Source organism: Heterocephalus glaber, unplaced genomic scaffold, assembly GCF_053883595.1.
Source record: "Heterocephalus glaber isolate CG9 unplaced genomic scaffold, H.glaber_assembly_v1.0 deba00001461, whole genome shotgun sequence".
Classification (NCBI taxonomy): Eukaryota; Metazoa; Chordata; class Mammalia; order Rodentia; family Bathyergidae; genus Heterocephalus; species Heterocephalus glaber.
The window spans coordinates 44,487,174-44,504,744 of NW_028258308.1; the positions used below are offsets into that span (position 1 = coordinate 44,487,174).

A 17,571-nucleotide genomic window follows, 5' to 3' on the forward strand; every position below is an offset into this window, starting at 1 on the left:
AAAAAAGGTTGGAAATGCAGCACAGTATGAAGGGCCTGGGTTCAGTCCCCAGTTAAAAAAAAAAAAAAAGGTGGCCAAATATTAGCAGCATCATGTGGTTTAACCTAATACAGAGTGAGATGGGGCTCAGAGAGAGAAATAGAAACCTCTGTGTGCAGGCATGGTTTTGCAGAGGTTTCATGGAGGAAGCAGGGACAGAGCAAGGGTTTCTTGAATGGCAAGAAGGGTTTGAAAGGTTTCTAGACTCCAGTTGGGTAGAAATGGGGCAGGAGAAGCGCAGGCTGAGAGGTGTGTGGTGCAGATACTCCAGGGGCCAGGGGCCAGGAGCCTGGGGCTCTATGTCAGGGAGACCTGTGAGCCCTCCCAGCCTCAAGAGGTGTTCACATGCCCCATTCATTCTGCTGGTCCTCTTCCTGCAGGAGACAGGTGAGCAGATTGCCATCAAGCAGTGCCGGCAGGAGCTCAGCCCACGGAACCGGGAGCGCTGGTGCCTGGAGATCCAGATTATGAGAAGGTAAGGCCTAGGCACAGAACTGCCAGACCCACTTTAGCGGCTTGGGAACATTGAAGTGAGATCTACACTGTCGGGACCCCAGCAGGGCTGTGCAAATACATGGTGTTAGCTGTCCCATCACTGGGACAAAATACTTGATACCTGTAACTTAAAAGAGGAGAGGTTTATTTTGGCGCATGGTTTCAGTGGGTTCAGTCCATGGTAAGCCAACTGCAAGGCAGAAATGGCATGGAGGGAAGGCATGGCAGCCGGAAAGTAGAAGGAGGAGCCAGGGACAAAAATATACCCTTCCACGTCATGCCCCTTGTGACCTGCCCCTTCCGACTAGTCCCAACCTCTGAGCACATGAGACTTTTGGTGGATATTTTAGATTGAAATCGTGACAGATGGTTCTCCCCTTCTGGAGACTCCTGACAGAGTGGCATTTAAAGAGGTCATTGAGCCTAATAGTCACATTTATTTCTTGTAGTAAATAATTTAAACTAGTCATTATAGCTAAGTGCAGCGACACCCACCTGTAGACCCAGCTACTTGGGAGGCTGAGGTGGGAAGATCACTTGATCCCAGGAGTATAAGGCCAGTCCTGGGCACATAGCAAGGCCGCATCTCAAAAATAAATAAATAGGGCCGGGGATTTAGCTCAGTGGTTTCGCCGCCTGCTGCTCAAGCGCAAGGACCCAAGTTTGATCCCCGGTACCAAAAAAAAACCAAAAAACCAAAATAAATAAATAGTTACCGAGGTGAATTTTCCTTTGTCACCAAAAAAATCCTCCCCCTATGTTTCCAGTTCTGGGGTGGTATGTGACTGCTGTCAGCCTATGGCTAGTATTTGTTGCTAATAGAGTGGAGACAGAGTCTGTTGCTTGCCAGGTGGATGCTGTCCTCCTGGGCTTGTGGGGCATGTAGGTGAGCACTGTGCATCCCCTGTAAGACAGCAAGCAGGTGCTCCCTCTGCCAGCTCGTTAAAAGGGTGTGCACATGCACACGCTGACCCTCCTAATCAGCATGAGCTTGGAAGTCCCTCTTGTTTTCTCTGCTTTTAGAAGCAGTTCTGTAGTACAGTGAGGATGTGAGACAGGCACTCTACAGACTCTTAAGTGACACAAGGTGCACTGACAGGGTACCTGAGCTCAGGGTGCTAGAAGTAGAGCTGGCGGCTGCTGCTGACCAAGGTGCAAAGGGAAGCAAGTCACTGGGCTGGGCCCTGCTTTTCTGTGTCCTCCAAGGGCCCTTCCTTGTCCCAGGCCTTGGCTGGAAGGTGAGCTTGGCTGGGACATGAAGCAGGAATAGGTTTGAGCTGAAGCCCAGGTTCTGCTCTTACTGGTTTCTCTTCCCTTCCTAGGCTGAACCACCCCAATGTGGTTGCCGCCCGAGATGTCCCTGAGGGGATGCAGAACTTGGCACCCAATGACCTGCCCCTGCTAGCCATGGAGTATTGCCAAGGAGGAGACCTCCGTAAGGTGAGGTTTCGGGGTCTTGGAGTACTCGGCCTGGATGGGATGCCGGGGATGGAGAGAAGGGGATCTTTGCACCGATGTCATCACCAGCAAGCTCAGGGAGCCATGGTGACTTCAGCAGGCTTATCGTTCTCACACCCCCTCCTCCGTGCTTGCTTTTGGGTGTTTATGCGTGTGAATCAGGAGCCTTGATGAGGAAGCCAGGGAGGAACTCTGTATATCCTGCACCATGATCACTAAGATGACGGGGAAAAACTGTCATCCAAGCTGAGCCACGAGGAGAGACTGGACACGTTCCAACTCAAACTTCCCCTCCTTCAGCTGTCATGGCCACCTTGGGCTTTCAGGGTCAGCCTCACTGCTGTCCTTATGAGGAGGGGCTTTCTGCAGGTGTGACAGTGGGGCGCAGCATAGCAGGAAGGGAGCCGGTTTAGTCATCTGGGAACCAGGCTGTGGTTCAGACCTGGCCCTGACTCACCTGGAGCTCTGCCTTCTTCCTCCTCGCATCACCTCTTCTGTGCGAAACCCAGAGGGTGACAGCAGCCCTCGCTGACCTCAAGGACCGTTCTACGTGCCACCTCCCAGGTGTACTCCACAATCTGCTTTCACCTAGCACCATGGTTGTGGTCTTTAACAGTTGTGGTCTTTAATCTTGGTGCGTAGATGTGATTGTTAGGTTACAGACAGGCACCCGGGCCCAGGAGGGCAGGATGACTGCCGGGCCTCACAGCCCCAGCAGGGCTTGGGTCTGTGATTTTGGATGATGCAGTGTAACATTATGAAAAGACAGCTTTTTGTTTTTCTTTTTTAATCTGTTCTTAGCACAGTTCTTCTCAGCTCTTAATTTCAGAGGGTCTGTGACTTGTGAGGGGCAGGGGTGGTGACTGCCTGGGCATTTGTTCCATCTGGACATGGCAGTTCCCAGGGCACACTGTGTGCTTTTCTCATTGCTCTTATCTTATAAAAGGGAAATTTCCATGAGGGTTGATCTGCATGAGTGACTGTCCCACCATAGGTGGTAGGCATATCCCTGGAAGGATGCAGTGCCGAGCAGGATGTGAACACAGTGGTTGGCATAACCCAGGAGTGGACTGATAACCGATAAGAAATGGGGAACTTGACAGTTCTTTCTGTGTGTTCCTGACCTTGTGGCACTCATCCATCACTGACTGTGCTTGTGTGGAGATAAAGCCTTGGTGTAATAGAGTGACCTGGTCTGTGAGGCAGCAAAGAACCAGTGAGCCAAGGATGAAGATGACGAAATGTCAGCATGACTGCTCTAGCATGGGCTGTAGGCAGGTCTCGGGGAGACCCGAAGAGAGGGCATCCTAAGGGGCCTGTCCTTGAGGTGCAGTGCTGGGGAGGGTGCTGTAGCTCAAAGTTCTTGTGATCTGTGGTGCCCATTGTTCCCCAAATGAGGCAGCCTGTCTTCCTCCTCTAAAACACACAAAATCTGTACCCGTGGGCACAGAGACACACTTGGCCATCACGTAAGCAAATGCCAAGGTCAGAATTGACTTAAAGAATTAAGTCTGGCAAGAGGGAGGATGGCTTGAACCCAAGAGTTCCAGGCCAGCCTGTCAACATAGCAAGAACCAGTCTCAAAAAAGACTGGAAAAAAAGACCCAAAGAGGGCTGGGGATTTAGCTCAGTGGTTCCGCCATCTGCCTCGCAAGCGCAAGAACCTGAGTTCGGTCCCTGGTACCAAAAAAATAAAAAAAGACCCAAAGAGAATGAAGACTTGAGTGCTGTATAGGTTAAACAGGCCCTTAAATGTTCAGGAAGATAAATGTTAACCATGGCTGAGAGCCTCAGTTGGAAAGTTACTTTCTCTGCTGTCTCTGTTTGAGGTCAACTTGCAGCAGCATGCTGAGCCTCTCAGCAAATGGCAGGCCTGGCAGGCCAAGGGCTAAGTGAGGATGTGGATCAGGAGGTCTTGGCTTCTGCTTCCAGCCCTGCCCCTAATCCTGTGTTTGCTGCAGACACTGGACTCTTCTGTTCTCAGCTTCCTCATCCCTGCTCCAGAGAGCCCCGCAGTGCTTAGCTTCGAGGGCACAGGGAGATGTGGGAGGATCCAGAGGTGAGCCCAATGCCGACTCACAGCAAGTGCATACTAGATGCTCCTGCCTGTCACTACCTACATGGCAAGTTATGTCAGGGAAGTGTCAGGGTGGCCGTGGGACTCCCCAGAGCTGACACTCAGTTGCAGCTGAGCTTAGACTCTGTCCTCCTTCTGACCTGTCGTGGCAGGTGAGGCTTGAAAATTCCTCACCCTGGAGTGAGCCAGATGCCACCTGCCAGGGCCCATGCTGTGGACATCTGAGGGCCTCTGGGGACTGCCTCTGCCTCCGCTCTTGTACTTCCCAGGGCATTACAGAATCAAGTCCCCAGGCCTGGGGCCCGGTGCTCACACTCAGGTGGCCTCAGCAGGTGGTGCACTCTGGCAGGTTGACTGGTGACTTGTGACCACTCCCACTGATTTTCTTTCCCTCTCTTGGCAGTACTTGAACCAGTTTGAGAACTGCTGTGGCCTGCGGGAAGGAGCCATCCTCATCTTGCTGAGTGACATTGGTAAGCCCCAGCTCTAGTAGGCAGTTGTCCCCACAGAGAGACCGTGTGGGGCCTTGTGAGCCCCTGCAGAGCACAGAAGGGAGCTGGCCCCATCCTGTGGTCTTTACAGAGAGTGGACAGGGCATGGAGGGCCCAGGGGGCGTGGAGGTCAGCAAGGGGCTGGTCAGGCCGGCCTGGACTCAAGTAGCTCTCCCTTCCTTCCAGATGAAATCATGGAAAGTAACAGATTTCCTTTCCCATTGGGAGCTCTGCTCCCTGCTTTCCTGGAAAGGCCAGTGATGGAGGTGGTTGTCATTTGTGTGAATTCCATCCCTTGGCCATGAATTTTTCCACTCTGTGTTGCCAACTACAGGTATAGGAAAAAACTTTCCCCGTTTAATCCTTTGGTCCTGCCAGCATCCTCAGAAGAGGTTTTGTGGCACTCTGAGAAGGCCAGGTGGCTCTGGGAAGAAGGGCTGTCTCACAGGAGAGTGTCTCCTAGGCCCTGGGGCTGACTCCAGAGGGTGGGGCTTGAAGGTCAATGGCAGCCCTGGCGTGGGGAAGTGGACAGCACAGGTGCTACTAAAACCTGCTCAGGGCTTTTTAAAAAATAATTTCCAGGGATATTGGTGTAGGTTGATAGCTTGGATCTGAGGGTCAGAGTTACCCAGAGTTTATCTTTGAGTATTTGCCCCAGGTTTGAGGATGATACCATTTTCATACCTCTCCATCTCAGCCTTTGAAAGCTCTGTGTACCTTTCATTTGCTCAAATCTTTTTTTTTTTTTTTTTTGTCAAATGGTCAAATATATTGAAAAGTTAAAAGAGTAAAGTGAGCAAACTCAGATACCTCTCAGCTTCTTTACCAGGCATTCACATTTGTCACACATGTAAAGCTGTGCCCTGCGCCTGTAGAGAGGAGAGACCTCTCTTGACACTCATGCCTTGTGAGCATGAGTTGTGTCTTCCTTACTCTGGCGCATTGGCTGGAGGGCAGTGAAAAGGAAATAAGGGGAGAAGTCACAAAATGACATGTATAAGACTGAGCCAAACAGTCTGACATAGAAAACACCCATCTCCCTCTGTATCCTGTCTCTGCCTTTTTGATGGAGCTCATTTGGAGGGCAAAGTGACATAACCCCATTGTGACCTTCCCGGTGTGGCGTTCTCCATAGGCACCTGTGGGAAGATCCCTTACTGCCTTCAGGCCCTTGTGCAGAAGTCAGGAGTCCACCTTGCCTCCTGGCTCCCCAACACATTTTGCTTAGATATTTACTTCATTGTAGCTTTTAAAACAGGTTACTAGGTTGGGGAATATTCTTTTATTCTTCATGGTCAACTTCTGTTAGAATTTATAGGTTTTTGTGTTGTGGCACTGGGGATTGAACCCATGGCCTTCGTGCTGAGTTACAAGTTGCCCAGGCAAGGGTCAAATTTGTGATCCTCCTGATCAGCCTCCCAGAGTGCTGGGATTACAGGTGTGTACCATCGTGCCGGCTAAGAAGTTCTTTAGAGTATTGGCTCAAGTACACAAAACTGTCTACTGCCTCATGATGCTTTACTTCTAGTGATTTTCTACTGGAACTAATCGTGCCTCCACTGACTGCAGATTCTTTTGGTCTGGGTGCATTTTGAATCCATTTAGCTCTTGGCTTATGTGGGAGCTTTTGCATTATCCAAATTGCTATGTGTGTGTGTGTAAGTTATGAGAAAATCAGATAAGGAAGATAGGTGAGCGCTGAAGTGCTAATATGGTACAGCTGTCCTGTGGATAGTGGATATTAAATTCTTTTTTTTTTTTTTTTTTTTTTTGGTATTGGGGATCGAACTCTGGACCTTGCGCTTGCGAGTCAGGCAGCAGAACCACTGATCTAAATCCCTGGCCTAGGATATTAAATTCTTTAGGTCACTGATCCTTTGTTGTTCCTCTCTGTGACCCCAAATTAGAAATAATTAGACTCTGAAGGACTAGCACACTAGAATTTTAAGTTTTGTTTTTATGTTCTGTATCATTGAGCTCCTCCCCCAGCCCTGGATTAAACTTCTTAAAGGCAGAAACTTTGCTTACTCTTTGTCTCCAGTATCTATAGCAATAGTATCTTGTATATATTAGCTTCTCTATAAATATTTATCAAATAAATGAAATAAATCCCAAAGTAAATTAAAATAAGTAAGGACTTATTTTTTTTTCAAATCCAGATGTCCACATATTATTAACACTCCCACCTCACAAAGCCGCACTTCCACTTATTAACAGTATGACCTGGGATGTGTTACTTGATTTTTTGGAATTTATATTTCATTGGCGGTAAAAATGTGAGTGTTGCTCACCTTGTTGGATTATTATGAGGAGAAAATGAGGGAATGTACATGAAGCCCCGGCACAGTGCTCATTCCCTAGCAGAATGGACATGCTGCAAATGATCCTTCCTTGCTCATCGGGTTGTGACCTGAGGTTGATTGGCAGACCTCACACAGGCTATCTCTGGAGGCTCCCTTCCTGGAAGTGGCAGCCTCCCCTTACATTCCCCTCTTCATCACCCACAGATGCAGTCACTTCCTCTGAGTTTGTGGGTGAGGCTCAAGTCCCTGCTCAGTTTGTATGTTACTTTTATTCACATTTCTGGTTTATGTATAGGACCCATCAGATTTATTTCTTTTGAAAGGATTTCATGACTGAGTCAGAGTTCTGCAGCTGTATGGAGCAGTCATCTAAAAACTTTTTTTGTTTTACACATTTCCTGAGCATATTTTGTTCCAGTGCTGGCCCCACGCACCTTTTGTTGGAGCTGGCTGTTGTTCACTGCCCGAGTGGAGTGACTTCAGATAAGGGAAGAGCCACACCCTCAGCCAGTTCATTGCCTTCTCTGCTGGTTTAAACTTGTTTGCCCCTAAGGTGCTCTGTGCCCCTAAGCTTCAGGGATGCCTGCTCAGAGCAGCAGCAGTAGACTCAAGTAGGATTTGTCCAGCAAGTGTAACTTCTAGTGAGATCCTGCAGAGCACCCATGGAAAGTGAGCTGGTGGCTGGCAGGCACAGGTTGTCAGGCCTTGCCCCTACGCCTGCAGGCAGCCAGAGATTATTCAGACTTCCATGTAATGAGACCCGAAAATAGCTCACAGAAGAACCCTATTTAGAATCTTGCTCCTTATCCTTTGGAAAACACTGAGTTGTGTTTCTTTTCCTTCTACCAGTGGAGGGGCAGCTTCTAGGCAGTCAAGGGCAGGGGCAGTGGCAGCTTACCTGTGCTGGAGTGGGGCTGGAGATCCTACTGACTGAGGCTGGCTGGGCAGGTTGGGACCCAGCTGTGTGACCAAGGACCATCAGGTTCTGTGTTACAGTCTCTAGGTCCTGGCTGGCTGTGCTGACTGGCAGTCAGCTTTCTGTTACTCTAACAAATACCTGAGATAAGCAATTTATAAAGAGAAAAGGTTGTTTGGCTCACAGTTTGCAGCTTTAGTGCATGATTGTTCAGCTTATTCAGATTGTTCACCATTGCTTTTGGGCAGAGAGTGTGTTCACTGCAGGACCAGGATGCGAAAGAGATGGAAAGAGTCAAAGGGAAAACAGCTGGGGTCCCACTGTCCCCTCAAGGGCACACACCCAGGAGCTGGAAGACCTCTCACGAGTCCACCTCCCAGGGCTCCACACCTCCCGGTAGTGCTGGGCTGGGGCCCGAGCCTTTACAGGCAGCGCTGGGAGAATCCGAGCCAAGCTGTAGCCCCAGCCTTGTTGCTGTTGAGAGTCCTGTGTCACCATCTCCACTCCTGCTGGGCATCCAGAATGTCAGAAATGAGTGGAGAGGGTGCCAGGAACACACAGCCTGCCTGAGGAAGAGAGCTCCATGCTAGGAACTGGAACATTGGGTGCTCTGTGTAGGGTTTCCCTCCTCCTGGATTTTCCTGCTGATTCTGTTGAACACATTGATCTGACTCCACTGTCGATTATAACCAAAAGATGATTACTTGATCTCAGATCATCTGTCTAGAAAGTGAGTTGGAAAAACATAACCAGATTAACAAATATAATAATAGTAGTAACAAAAGGCAGGATGATGGCTTTTGCTCCTAGCTCTGTAACCTTGGCACAAAACTTTGTGGACTTGGGTGTCCTCATGTTCAGAATGCGATGTCTGGGCCTCTGCGTGATTTCCCGGGTGCCTTCTACCCTACTGCTCTCACTTCACTCAGATAGCTGACCTTTGGGATGATTGCCCGAAGTGTCATTGAGGGCCACTCAGCCGTCCCAGCCCAGCTACTTCCCCCTGACTCGAGCCTTAACTTATGTGTCATTGCCAGGAGCTTTGTCTCCCTAATTTCTGTTCGTTCTTTCTCTATTTTGTTTGGCTTTATCTGCCCTGGACCCCTGGCTCTCTGCTTCCTAGCACTCTCTTTGCCAGGCTGTTCTTGTGATGTCTTTGTCAAATATATCCCTCCTACAATCTGCTCTCTGTCCTGAAGTCTGTATCCATGTCTACAGGATATGTCTTCCAAAGTTAATTCCAGATTGAAGTCCTAGGCATCCTTTTTCTTGTGCCACTAGACCCATCTTTCTGCCAGTCACTCAGATACAAATGTCACAATTTTGCATCTTGTCTCTTACTAGAACCTACCCCTGTTCCTTTTCCATACCCCCCATTCAAAGTGTTTGTGGGAGTCAGGGTGCGCCTCAGTGGTAGAGTGCTTGCCCAGGATGTACAAGGCCCTGAGTGCATCCCCAGCCACACACCCACACAGTTTCCAAATCCAACCCTCCTCCCTTGTTCTATATACCCGCTTCCCTATCTTCTGCTGCTATCTCCGCTAGTTCGGTATAGAGCAGATCACTGCCATGACCTCTTACACTTTATCTGCCTTTTGCTAATACATCTTTCGTGCCTTTGAAAGGACACTTCTTTCATAGTTCACTGCTAGCTAATGGCCAAACCCCTAAATGGTGCATTTCCCCCTGCCCATTGTGGCCCTTGTGTGTGTACCCTACCTGACTCTTGGAACCACTCTCCAACCCTCCAGCGGCCTGCAGGGTTCCAGGGACCTTCAGCCATTCTCCTTTGAGGCACAGCTTTAGATCTGGGCCTTCACGCAGTGACTGTTTCCTGTGATTCTGCTGCTTGGTAAATGGTTACTGAGTGGATGGGAGGAGGACTTTGTACTTTCCCCTTAGGCTTGGTGTTGCTGCCCTGCCACAGTCCTCATTAGTCATGGAGCCTGTTTTAGCCAAGAAGCCTTGCACCAGACTAAGTCTTTCTCCACATGGCTACAGTTGGCCTTCCAGTCTGTTTTGTCTGGCAAGTCCAGTGGCACACAGTAGACACACAGTCAGTTTTGATGAGTGTATGAACATCCTGTTGCCTGTGTACTCAGTGGTGACCTAGACCTCCAGTTGGTGACAACCTTTTCTTCTGATGTCTATCTTGAGTTTTCAGTCCCTCTCTTTCCAGTTCTTCTCAAGGGAATGTATCTCGAACAAGTGTTCTGAAGGGAGCTTAGCAACGCTTTGGTGCCTGTCACATGATGGGTAGGGACTCATGGACACAGCCTTCCAGCACATCTTCTTGCAGGAAGTCCAGGCACTCCATCTGTTCCTAACTTGTGTTTTGTCATCTGAGAAAATACACAAGCTGTTATTTGGAGTTCTGGTTCATCAGGAATAACCACAGGGTGTTCACATTCTTCACTTAGGTGTTCAATCTGCCATAGCAATGAAAGGAGAGCTGGGGCAGCTCCCTGGGGGTCGTTCCTAACTAAGATGACAGCAGCTGTCACTTCCTGTGGTGAATTCTTCACCTCTCCTCTCTGCAGTGTCTGTACTAGGAGATACCATGGTGTCATTGAATCAGCATGGGGCAGCAGTGCTGGAACCCGGACCTCACCCCTTCTAGGCAAGTGTGCTCTACTGAGCTACACCCCCAGCCCGTGTGGTGTAATTGGAACATGAGACGTTAACCATGTGTTGTGATGACATGCTTTTCAACTTTTTTTATAAGTGCATACTATCACTATTACCAGGGGTTTGATTTTTGTATTTTGCAGTCATGCAGATTGAATCCAGGGCCCTCACACTGAGCTATATGCCCAGCTCTCATTGTGTTTTTTAATTTTTACTTGGGTAAGTTGACAAGCTGTCCAAATGGAGCTCAAACTCTCGATCCTCTTGCCTCACCTCCCGGATGTTCATCCCCATATCCAGCCTTGCTAGGAGCTTAGATTTTTTTCATAAACTTCCAGATAGATGCAGCCCTGTTTTTCTTAATCTCAGTATCACATTTTCCATCCAGTTTAAGTTAGTTTCTCTCAGCTTGAGGTAGTTTCCACCATCCCCGATCCAGCTCCACAAGCGCTGTTTTGTGAACTGTAGCACAGTCAGACAGAGGTGCTGTGTGTGAGGGAATCCTCAGGAGGCCTTGGCAGCAGAAGTTCTACTGCTGTGGCTCTGTCCCATCCTCTCAGCTAGGAAACCATGTCTTCCTGTGCCAATCAAACTCTTAAATCTCAACTTTATTAAGCCCACAGGAATATGGAAAATAAATGACTCCCTTGAAATGAGGCTAAGAATTTGTTAAGTACAGTTACTTAAATATCAGAAAAGATGGCTATTGATAGTCCTCAGGGCATAGGGCACCAGCTGCATCCTTCCCTCTGAGATCTGGGGCAGCTCAGCACCATCATCCATGTGCAGTTTTTCCTCCTCACCAGGGGCCGGGTGGATGCCCCACCTGTACCTGCCCCATGGTGTCCCCCTAAGATGACATACTTCTGGCTCCAAGGTCCTTGTCGTAGTCTTGGCCTAGAAACTTGCTCAAATTACAGTAAGTCTCAACTTTCATATATTCTGCTTTGTTCTAACAAACCAACTCACACTTTTGTGCACAGTGGTACCTTGGTTCATGAACTTAATTTGTTCTGTGATTTTGGAAAAGATGGCCATGTTTGTGTTTGTATAGGAAAGATGGCCATGGTCATGTTTGTCACCCGATGCAGAGTTTGCAAGCAAAAACAAAATTTTACCAAATGCTTCTGTTTGTGAACCAAATTGTTTGCAAACAAAAGTGTTCATGAAGCAAAGTACTACTGTATTATATCCTCATCTTCTCTAGCAGTGTGTCATCTACCAAAATGGGTCTTTTGTGCATCCATCACTGAACAGACTGTTGTGTTTTTTGCTTGTTTTAGTGGTACTGGGGGTTGAACTCAGGGCCATCACATTAAGCTATATCCCCAGCATGCCCCCTCCAATTTTAATTCTTTTATTTTAAGACAGGATCTTGCTAAGTTGCACAGGCTGGGCTTGAATTTGTGGTCCTCCTGCCCGAGGCTCCTAGAATCCTGGGATTATAGACATGCGTCACCACTCTTGGCTCTGACAAACTTTTCGAGTTATCACATGGCTCCTTGGTGATCAGTAGCTTAGATTCAGTAGTACTGGCATCCCTATCTGCAGGGTTGTGTAGGTGCAGTTGTTAGAAAAAGTGCTTTGATGAAACATTGGTCTTTAGAAGTTAATAATACAGTTGAGAACAAGATGAAGGTGAGTTCTTCAGGCATAGGGAAAACAGCAAGTCTTTGACTTCTTTGATCAGTACTGGGCTTAAACCAGTTTACTGTGTCACTTAAGAAAGTAAAGAAAATAAAGAATAACTAGGAAATGGAGCTTTGAGGCCAAAGCCTGGGTTTAAAAAGGCAGATGTAATTCAGAGTTTTGTCTTAGGGCTTAATGTCTTGATCTAGAACTCCCCTACTAAGATGCACTTGTATTGTGTAGCTGTCTTTCAGCTGCATTTTTAAGAAACGCTCACCTAAGTCTTCACAGAGCTGCTTGAGCCCTCTCTGTCCATGGGCTGCCAGGCTGCCTTGGCTGCTTCTCAGTCTTGCCGGGGTGTGTGTGTGTGTGTGTGTGTGTGTGTGTGTGTGTGTGTGTGTTTACATGTGTTTTGTGAAGGATATGTATGTGTTTGTGTGTGTGCTTAAGTGTGGGCATGTATTTATGTATGTGTGTTTGTGTGAGGGCTATGTGTATGTGTTTGTGTGGGTGTGTTTATATGTGTGTGTATATGTTTATGTGTGTGAAGTATGTGTCTATGTGGTGGTACAGAGAGGGCTTGTTATTTAGCCTCTCAGTGTTGTTTTTACTTTTGCTTTTTATTTACTTTGTTCCCCCCAAAATAAAAACCGGTAATACCATTTACTTGGTAGTATATCATTGGCATCTTCTGAGTCAGAAACTACAGACCCAAATTATTTTTAAGGAGCTGCCTATTATAATGTGAACCAACCATAATTTGTCCAGTCATTCCGTTATGGTTGACATTCACTTTATTTCTAGTTGGTTTACTTCATGCTGTGCAGAAGGTGTACTATCCTTATACTTGTGTCACAATGCTTTTGATTTTATAAGCTGGAGTCCCAGCGGTGGAAATAATGGTTAGAATAATTTTACAATTTAATAGATGTCTCCATGTTACTGTACTTAAAAAAAAAACACCTCACCCATTTTTACTCCTTCCAGCAATGTAGAATAATGCCTTTTATTTCTCATTTTAAATTCTTAATGGCTGAAAATGAAAACGAAAAAAGGCATTTCATGTTGCTTTCCCTTTGCATTTTCTGACTACTGGTGAGCTTGAGCGACTTTTCAGCTAGATAAGCTGACATAGAGCAAAGCTATTGACTTGTATATGTTTGTTTTGTTTCCAGCCAACTTACTAACACTCCAGTTTTTAGTCTATTGAATTCTCTAGTCACATCCTCTCCCAGTGAGGATAGTTTTCTCTCTTTCTAATAGTGCATTTTTCTCTTCTGCAGTACAGTTATCTGGGACTCCATTGAAGCCATTAAACTGCTCTTAAGTACAGTAACAACCCTGCCTTGTTGCGGTCCAAGCTGCCGATGGACAGATCCCCGTAGCTGTGAGCCAGGCCCTTTCTCTTCTCCCATCTTCACATGGGGACAAGCTGTGGGTGTCAAATGGCTTCACTGAAGGGCAGCACAGAATGCTTCTTTCCCTGGTAGATTCTGAGCTTTCTAGAGCTGGGGACATAGCCCTGTCATATCTGCAGAATCTACCAGGAAACTCAGCGCACTGTAATACACATTGAACTGTCCAAAAAGTTGAAGGTTTCCCTGCTCTGTTTTCATGTTCCCCACTTGTTCCTTGAAGCTAGCACTTACTACTAGAAGTAGTCTCTGCCCAAAGGGCCCTTCTCCCTTGCTCACCTAAAGAATTTAGGCCTTTGTCCCAGGGCAGCTCCCTTCTCAGATTTTATTAGCGTAAGCATCACCTGGAGATTTAGGATCCAGTAGTGAGGCCTGAGAGTTTTGCATTTCTGACTTCAGTTGCTGTGGTCCATGTAGCATGATGTGAGATCACTGCCTTAGACAGTAGCCGGTGACCTCATGGATACAAAGTTAAACGCTTTTGACTTTTTTTTTTTAGGGCACAATAGCATGAAGAAGCCAGAATCTAGTGGTAGTCAAAGTTCTGCTCATCCAGCCAGGTCCCCTTCATTCTGCCCAAGGAGCATCTTCCCAGGCCTCTCCCTCCCCTGGGAGTCTGTGCACCAACAGTCAGAGTGTGCTTCAGGACACATAGTAGGAGATTCTGAAGTGAACGGCATTTCCTAGGCCTAATAAAAACTCACTTCCTTTCCACCCTTCCAGCATCAGCACTTAGATACCTTCATGAAAACAGAATCATCCATCGAGATCTAAAGCCAGAAAACATCGTTCTGCAGCAAGGAGAGCAAAGAGTGAGTGACCCTCAGGAAGTCTTGGGGTGCCTCGGGAGGTGCCTGGTAGAGACGGAACTGTGCTGTAGGTTTGTTTATGTTCACATTTCCTTGAGTCATGGTTTGATTCTCTGGCAGTGCTTTTTGATTTGAAACAAAACTCAGCAAAACAGTTGTTGCTTGAAGACTGAGGCAGGTTTGAATGAATCACATTGTTAGTTCCCTGTGTTGTAGGAATCTGAGAAGGAAAATAATGTTTGTTGTCCTACCTCTACCCTCAGCCTCTGGGATTAGCATTTAGAAACAGACTTTGTTTTCCATTTGTTTTTTGATTCTACAATGGAACCCAGTGTAAGTTGGTTGTAGATGTGGCTGAGAAGAAGCCCTTGGACGTAGTACCTGTTTATCTCGAGCCTGCTCCAGCCTGCAGTTTCCTCAGAGCTCTCTGTGGCCCTCTTGAGAGGCACCCTGCGTAGGCACGGTGGTCGCTGGGGCTCACCCTTGTGTTTGTTACCTCTTTTTTTTTTTTTTTTTGGTACCGGGGATCGAACTTGGGTCCTTGTGCTTGTGAGGCAGGTGGCGGAACCACTGAGCTAAATCCCCGGCCCATCACCCTTGTGTTTGTTCAGCAGGGGTGAGGAGTAAGGCCCAGTGAGTGGAATGGACTAACTCCGAGGCCACTCAGCTCTCCTTGGTAGCACTTTTGTCAGCAACACAGACCCACCCGAGCTATGACTGTGACAGGGTCATCCACTCATTTTTGCTGGTAGTTCCAGAATTTGAGGACTGTTTCCTAAGAAGGGGCTGGGGTCTCTCACATTAGAAATCCAGGCTTGGTGCTCTTGAGGGCTGGTTTATAGCCTGCTAATGTTGGCTTCCCTTTGATGATCAGAGGCAGAGCAAGACAAAACATATACCTAGAATTTTTACAGTGTGCGTTTTCTCTTGCCCTGAATCTGCCATGTTGAGGGCATTCTCCTTTGTTATGTGGTGGCTCTTAGGAATCTAGGATCTCATACCTCCTGGGAATTTAGAAATATCTCTGCTCTAATGGAAAGACAGTGTGTTCTTATAACCCATAGATTTCTACTTCCTTTTTTCAGTTAATACACAAAATTATTGACCTAGGATATGCCAAGGAACTGGATCAGGGCAGTCTTTGTACTTCCTTTGTGGGGACCCTGCAGTACCTGGTAAGAAATGGGATTTATGTGTTTGCTTATCAGTTTCTCTGGTGGCATGTTTGTGGGGCTCCATTCTACCTTATTTTCCCACATCTTGTCGGCTCCTTGGATGTTTCTTAAGTACATAGGAATTGTCACGTGAGCTCATTGTAGAACCATAATCCACTCGAGTCAGCATTCTCTGCCAACAGATGCCCTCTGTCTTCTCTGATGTTGTATGGGCTGTGCTAGTGCCCTTACACAGATCCTGCAGCCTGGCTGTGCCTCAGTATTTTAACTGGAAATACAGAGATTTAACTAGACTCACACTGGTGTAGAGGCTACTGCTTTTATAAGGCTGAGCTTCTCCCTTCCCTCCCTTTATATCGCCTGAGGACCAGGCCTCTTTATGAGTTTCTCATTTATTCCGGAATATGGACTGAGTGTAGTCTGTGTGCCAAGTGCTGGTGAGGCACTGGCAAAGAAAATAAGCATTTCCCAGCTTTGCAGGATCTTAGAGCTTGACTAGAAAACAGGCATTGCCATGATATCCACAAAACTCAGAAAAATCACAGGGCACTCTAGAACTCTGTGTTGGAAGACCTAGCATTACCCACACCCTGCAGGATCAGGAGATGGAAGGGCTGGAGAGTAGAGCAGTTAGTGGTGCTAGAAGAAGAGGGGGTTCTGGGCAGAAGGATGGTGCATGGGAAGATTTGAGTGTGGCCGGGACCTAGAGGAAGGAAAAGAGGGTCTGGAGTTGAAGCTGGGGAGGGAGGCAAGGACGGATTAAGGGTCTTGTAGCTGGATTAAAGCTTTTAGGCTGTATCTTCAAACTTCTGGAGTGACATTGAAGGGCTTTATGTTGGAGAAGGCCCAGGCTGTGAAAAGACCACTCCAGGAAGTATCATGTGAATAGTGAACTTCATGGCACAGGAGTGAGCAGCGGGTGTGCAGGAGGAGGAGGTTGCTGGTGACCCGTGCAGACTGCGGATGACCATGCAAGTGCAGTGATCAGGTACTTAGCAGAGCACACACAAGACTCCACCATAGGCTGCTTGCTGCTGACAGTAGCCAGGCACATTGTGATTGAAAGTAGGGTCTGCAGTTGAAAACAAAGGAGGTTGAGAGCCATGGGCTAGATGGGCTTAGGCATGCCATCTGGCTCTTAAATAAGAAAGGGCATGGTGGCTCTTCGTCTGCAATTGTATTTCCTGCCCGTCCTACCAGCGAGGGGAGTGGGCACCTCCTCTGAGGAATGAAGGCATTCTGGTGTCCAGGTGAGGTGTCACCACATATATCCTTCTGGGCCCCCGGCATCCCAGCAGCTCAGCAGCAGCTGGCTGAAAGTAGCCTCACACTCTGACCAGGATGCTGAGTCAAGTTTTCAAACATCCATCCCTAGCCACACCTCACCAGTGTCTGACCATCCCCACACTTCTCCAGGTTTGGACTCTGTAGCCCTTTTGTAAATGTCAGATTTCCACACCAGCCATCCCAGTCCCATCTCTGTGATGGCCCTCTCTGAAATGTGTCCTCCTGAGCCTGGTCTCCGTCTCACCTGGGCCTTGTCACCATCCTGGGTCACCCCAGGTCCCTCAGCCTTGACAACAAGTTATGCATTTTGCTTTTTTCCTGCCTGATTGTAAATACCTGTGGCATGGATCTATTTAATGCAGCTTAGTAGCATTTTCCCGTGCTGTACTAACCTGTCTTCCCATCTCTACATGGCACCCAGGACTGGGCACTACATTGAGTTAGTTTTCAATACATACCTGAAATGCTGCAGTCCTTCAGCTCGCACACACACTTGTGTGTGTGTACTTGCTCACATGCACACTGGGGATGAAACCCAGGGCCTCATACATGCTAGCCAAGTGCTCTCCCACTGAGCCACGTCCCTAGCCTCTAACCATCATTTTTAAAGGGGACAAACTGAAGCACAGGAAGTCTGTACTGTGTGCTCCTCTACTCTAAAGGGACCCCTGGGGCCCTGACTTATGCTGTCTGCCAGAACTGAGTGAGAATGTGAGGTGTGCAGGAAGCCTTAGGTCACATCAGCTGAACTGACTGGTCACTTCTACCTGAGTGGACACGCTGTGCCAGGATGGAGCCTGGAAAGTGTGGGGCATGGTGAGATGACTACTGCCCTTCCTGACACGACAT

At 47.8% G+C, this 17,571-nt stretch overlaps 1 protein-coding gene across 8 annotated transcripts in view; it reads left to right on the forward strand.

The window, feature by feature from the left end:
- The window catches only part of Ikbkb (inhibitor of nuclear factor kappa B kinase subunit beta), a 48,489-nt gene that overhangs the window by 11,123 nt on the left and 19,795 nt on the right, over positions 1–17,571 (forward strand). For all 8 annotated transcript variants that reach the window (XM_013076063.3, XM_021236748.2, XM_021236751.2 and 5 more), the window contains exons 3-7: positions 420–514; positions 1,857–1,974; positions 4,473–4,542; positions 14,175–14,263; positions 15,346–15,435. In XM_013076063.3, coding sequence (XP_012931517.2) covers positions 420–514; positions 1,857–1,974; positions 4,473–4,542; positions 14,175–14,263; positions 15,346–15,435 — 462 coding nt within the window. The remainder of the gene's footprint in view (positions 1–419; positions 515–1,856; positions 1,975–4,472; positions 4,543–14,174; positions 14,264–15,345; positions 15,436–17,571) is intronic.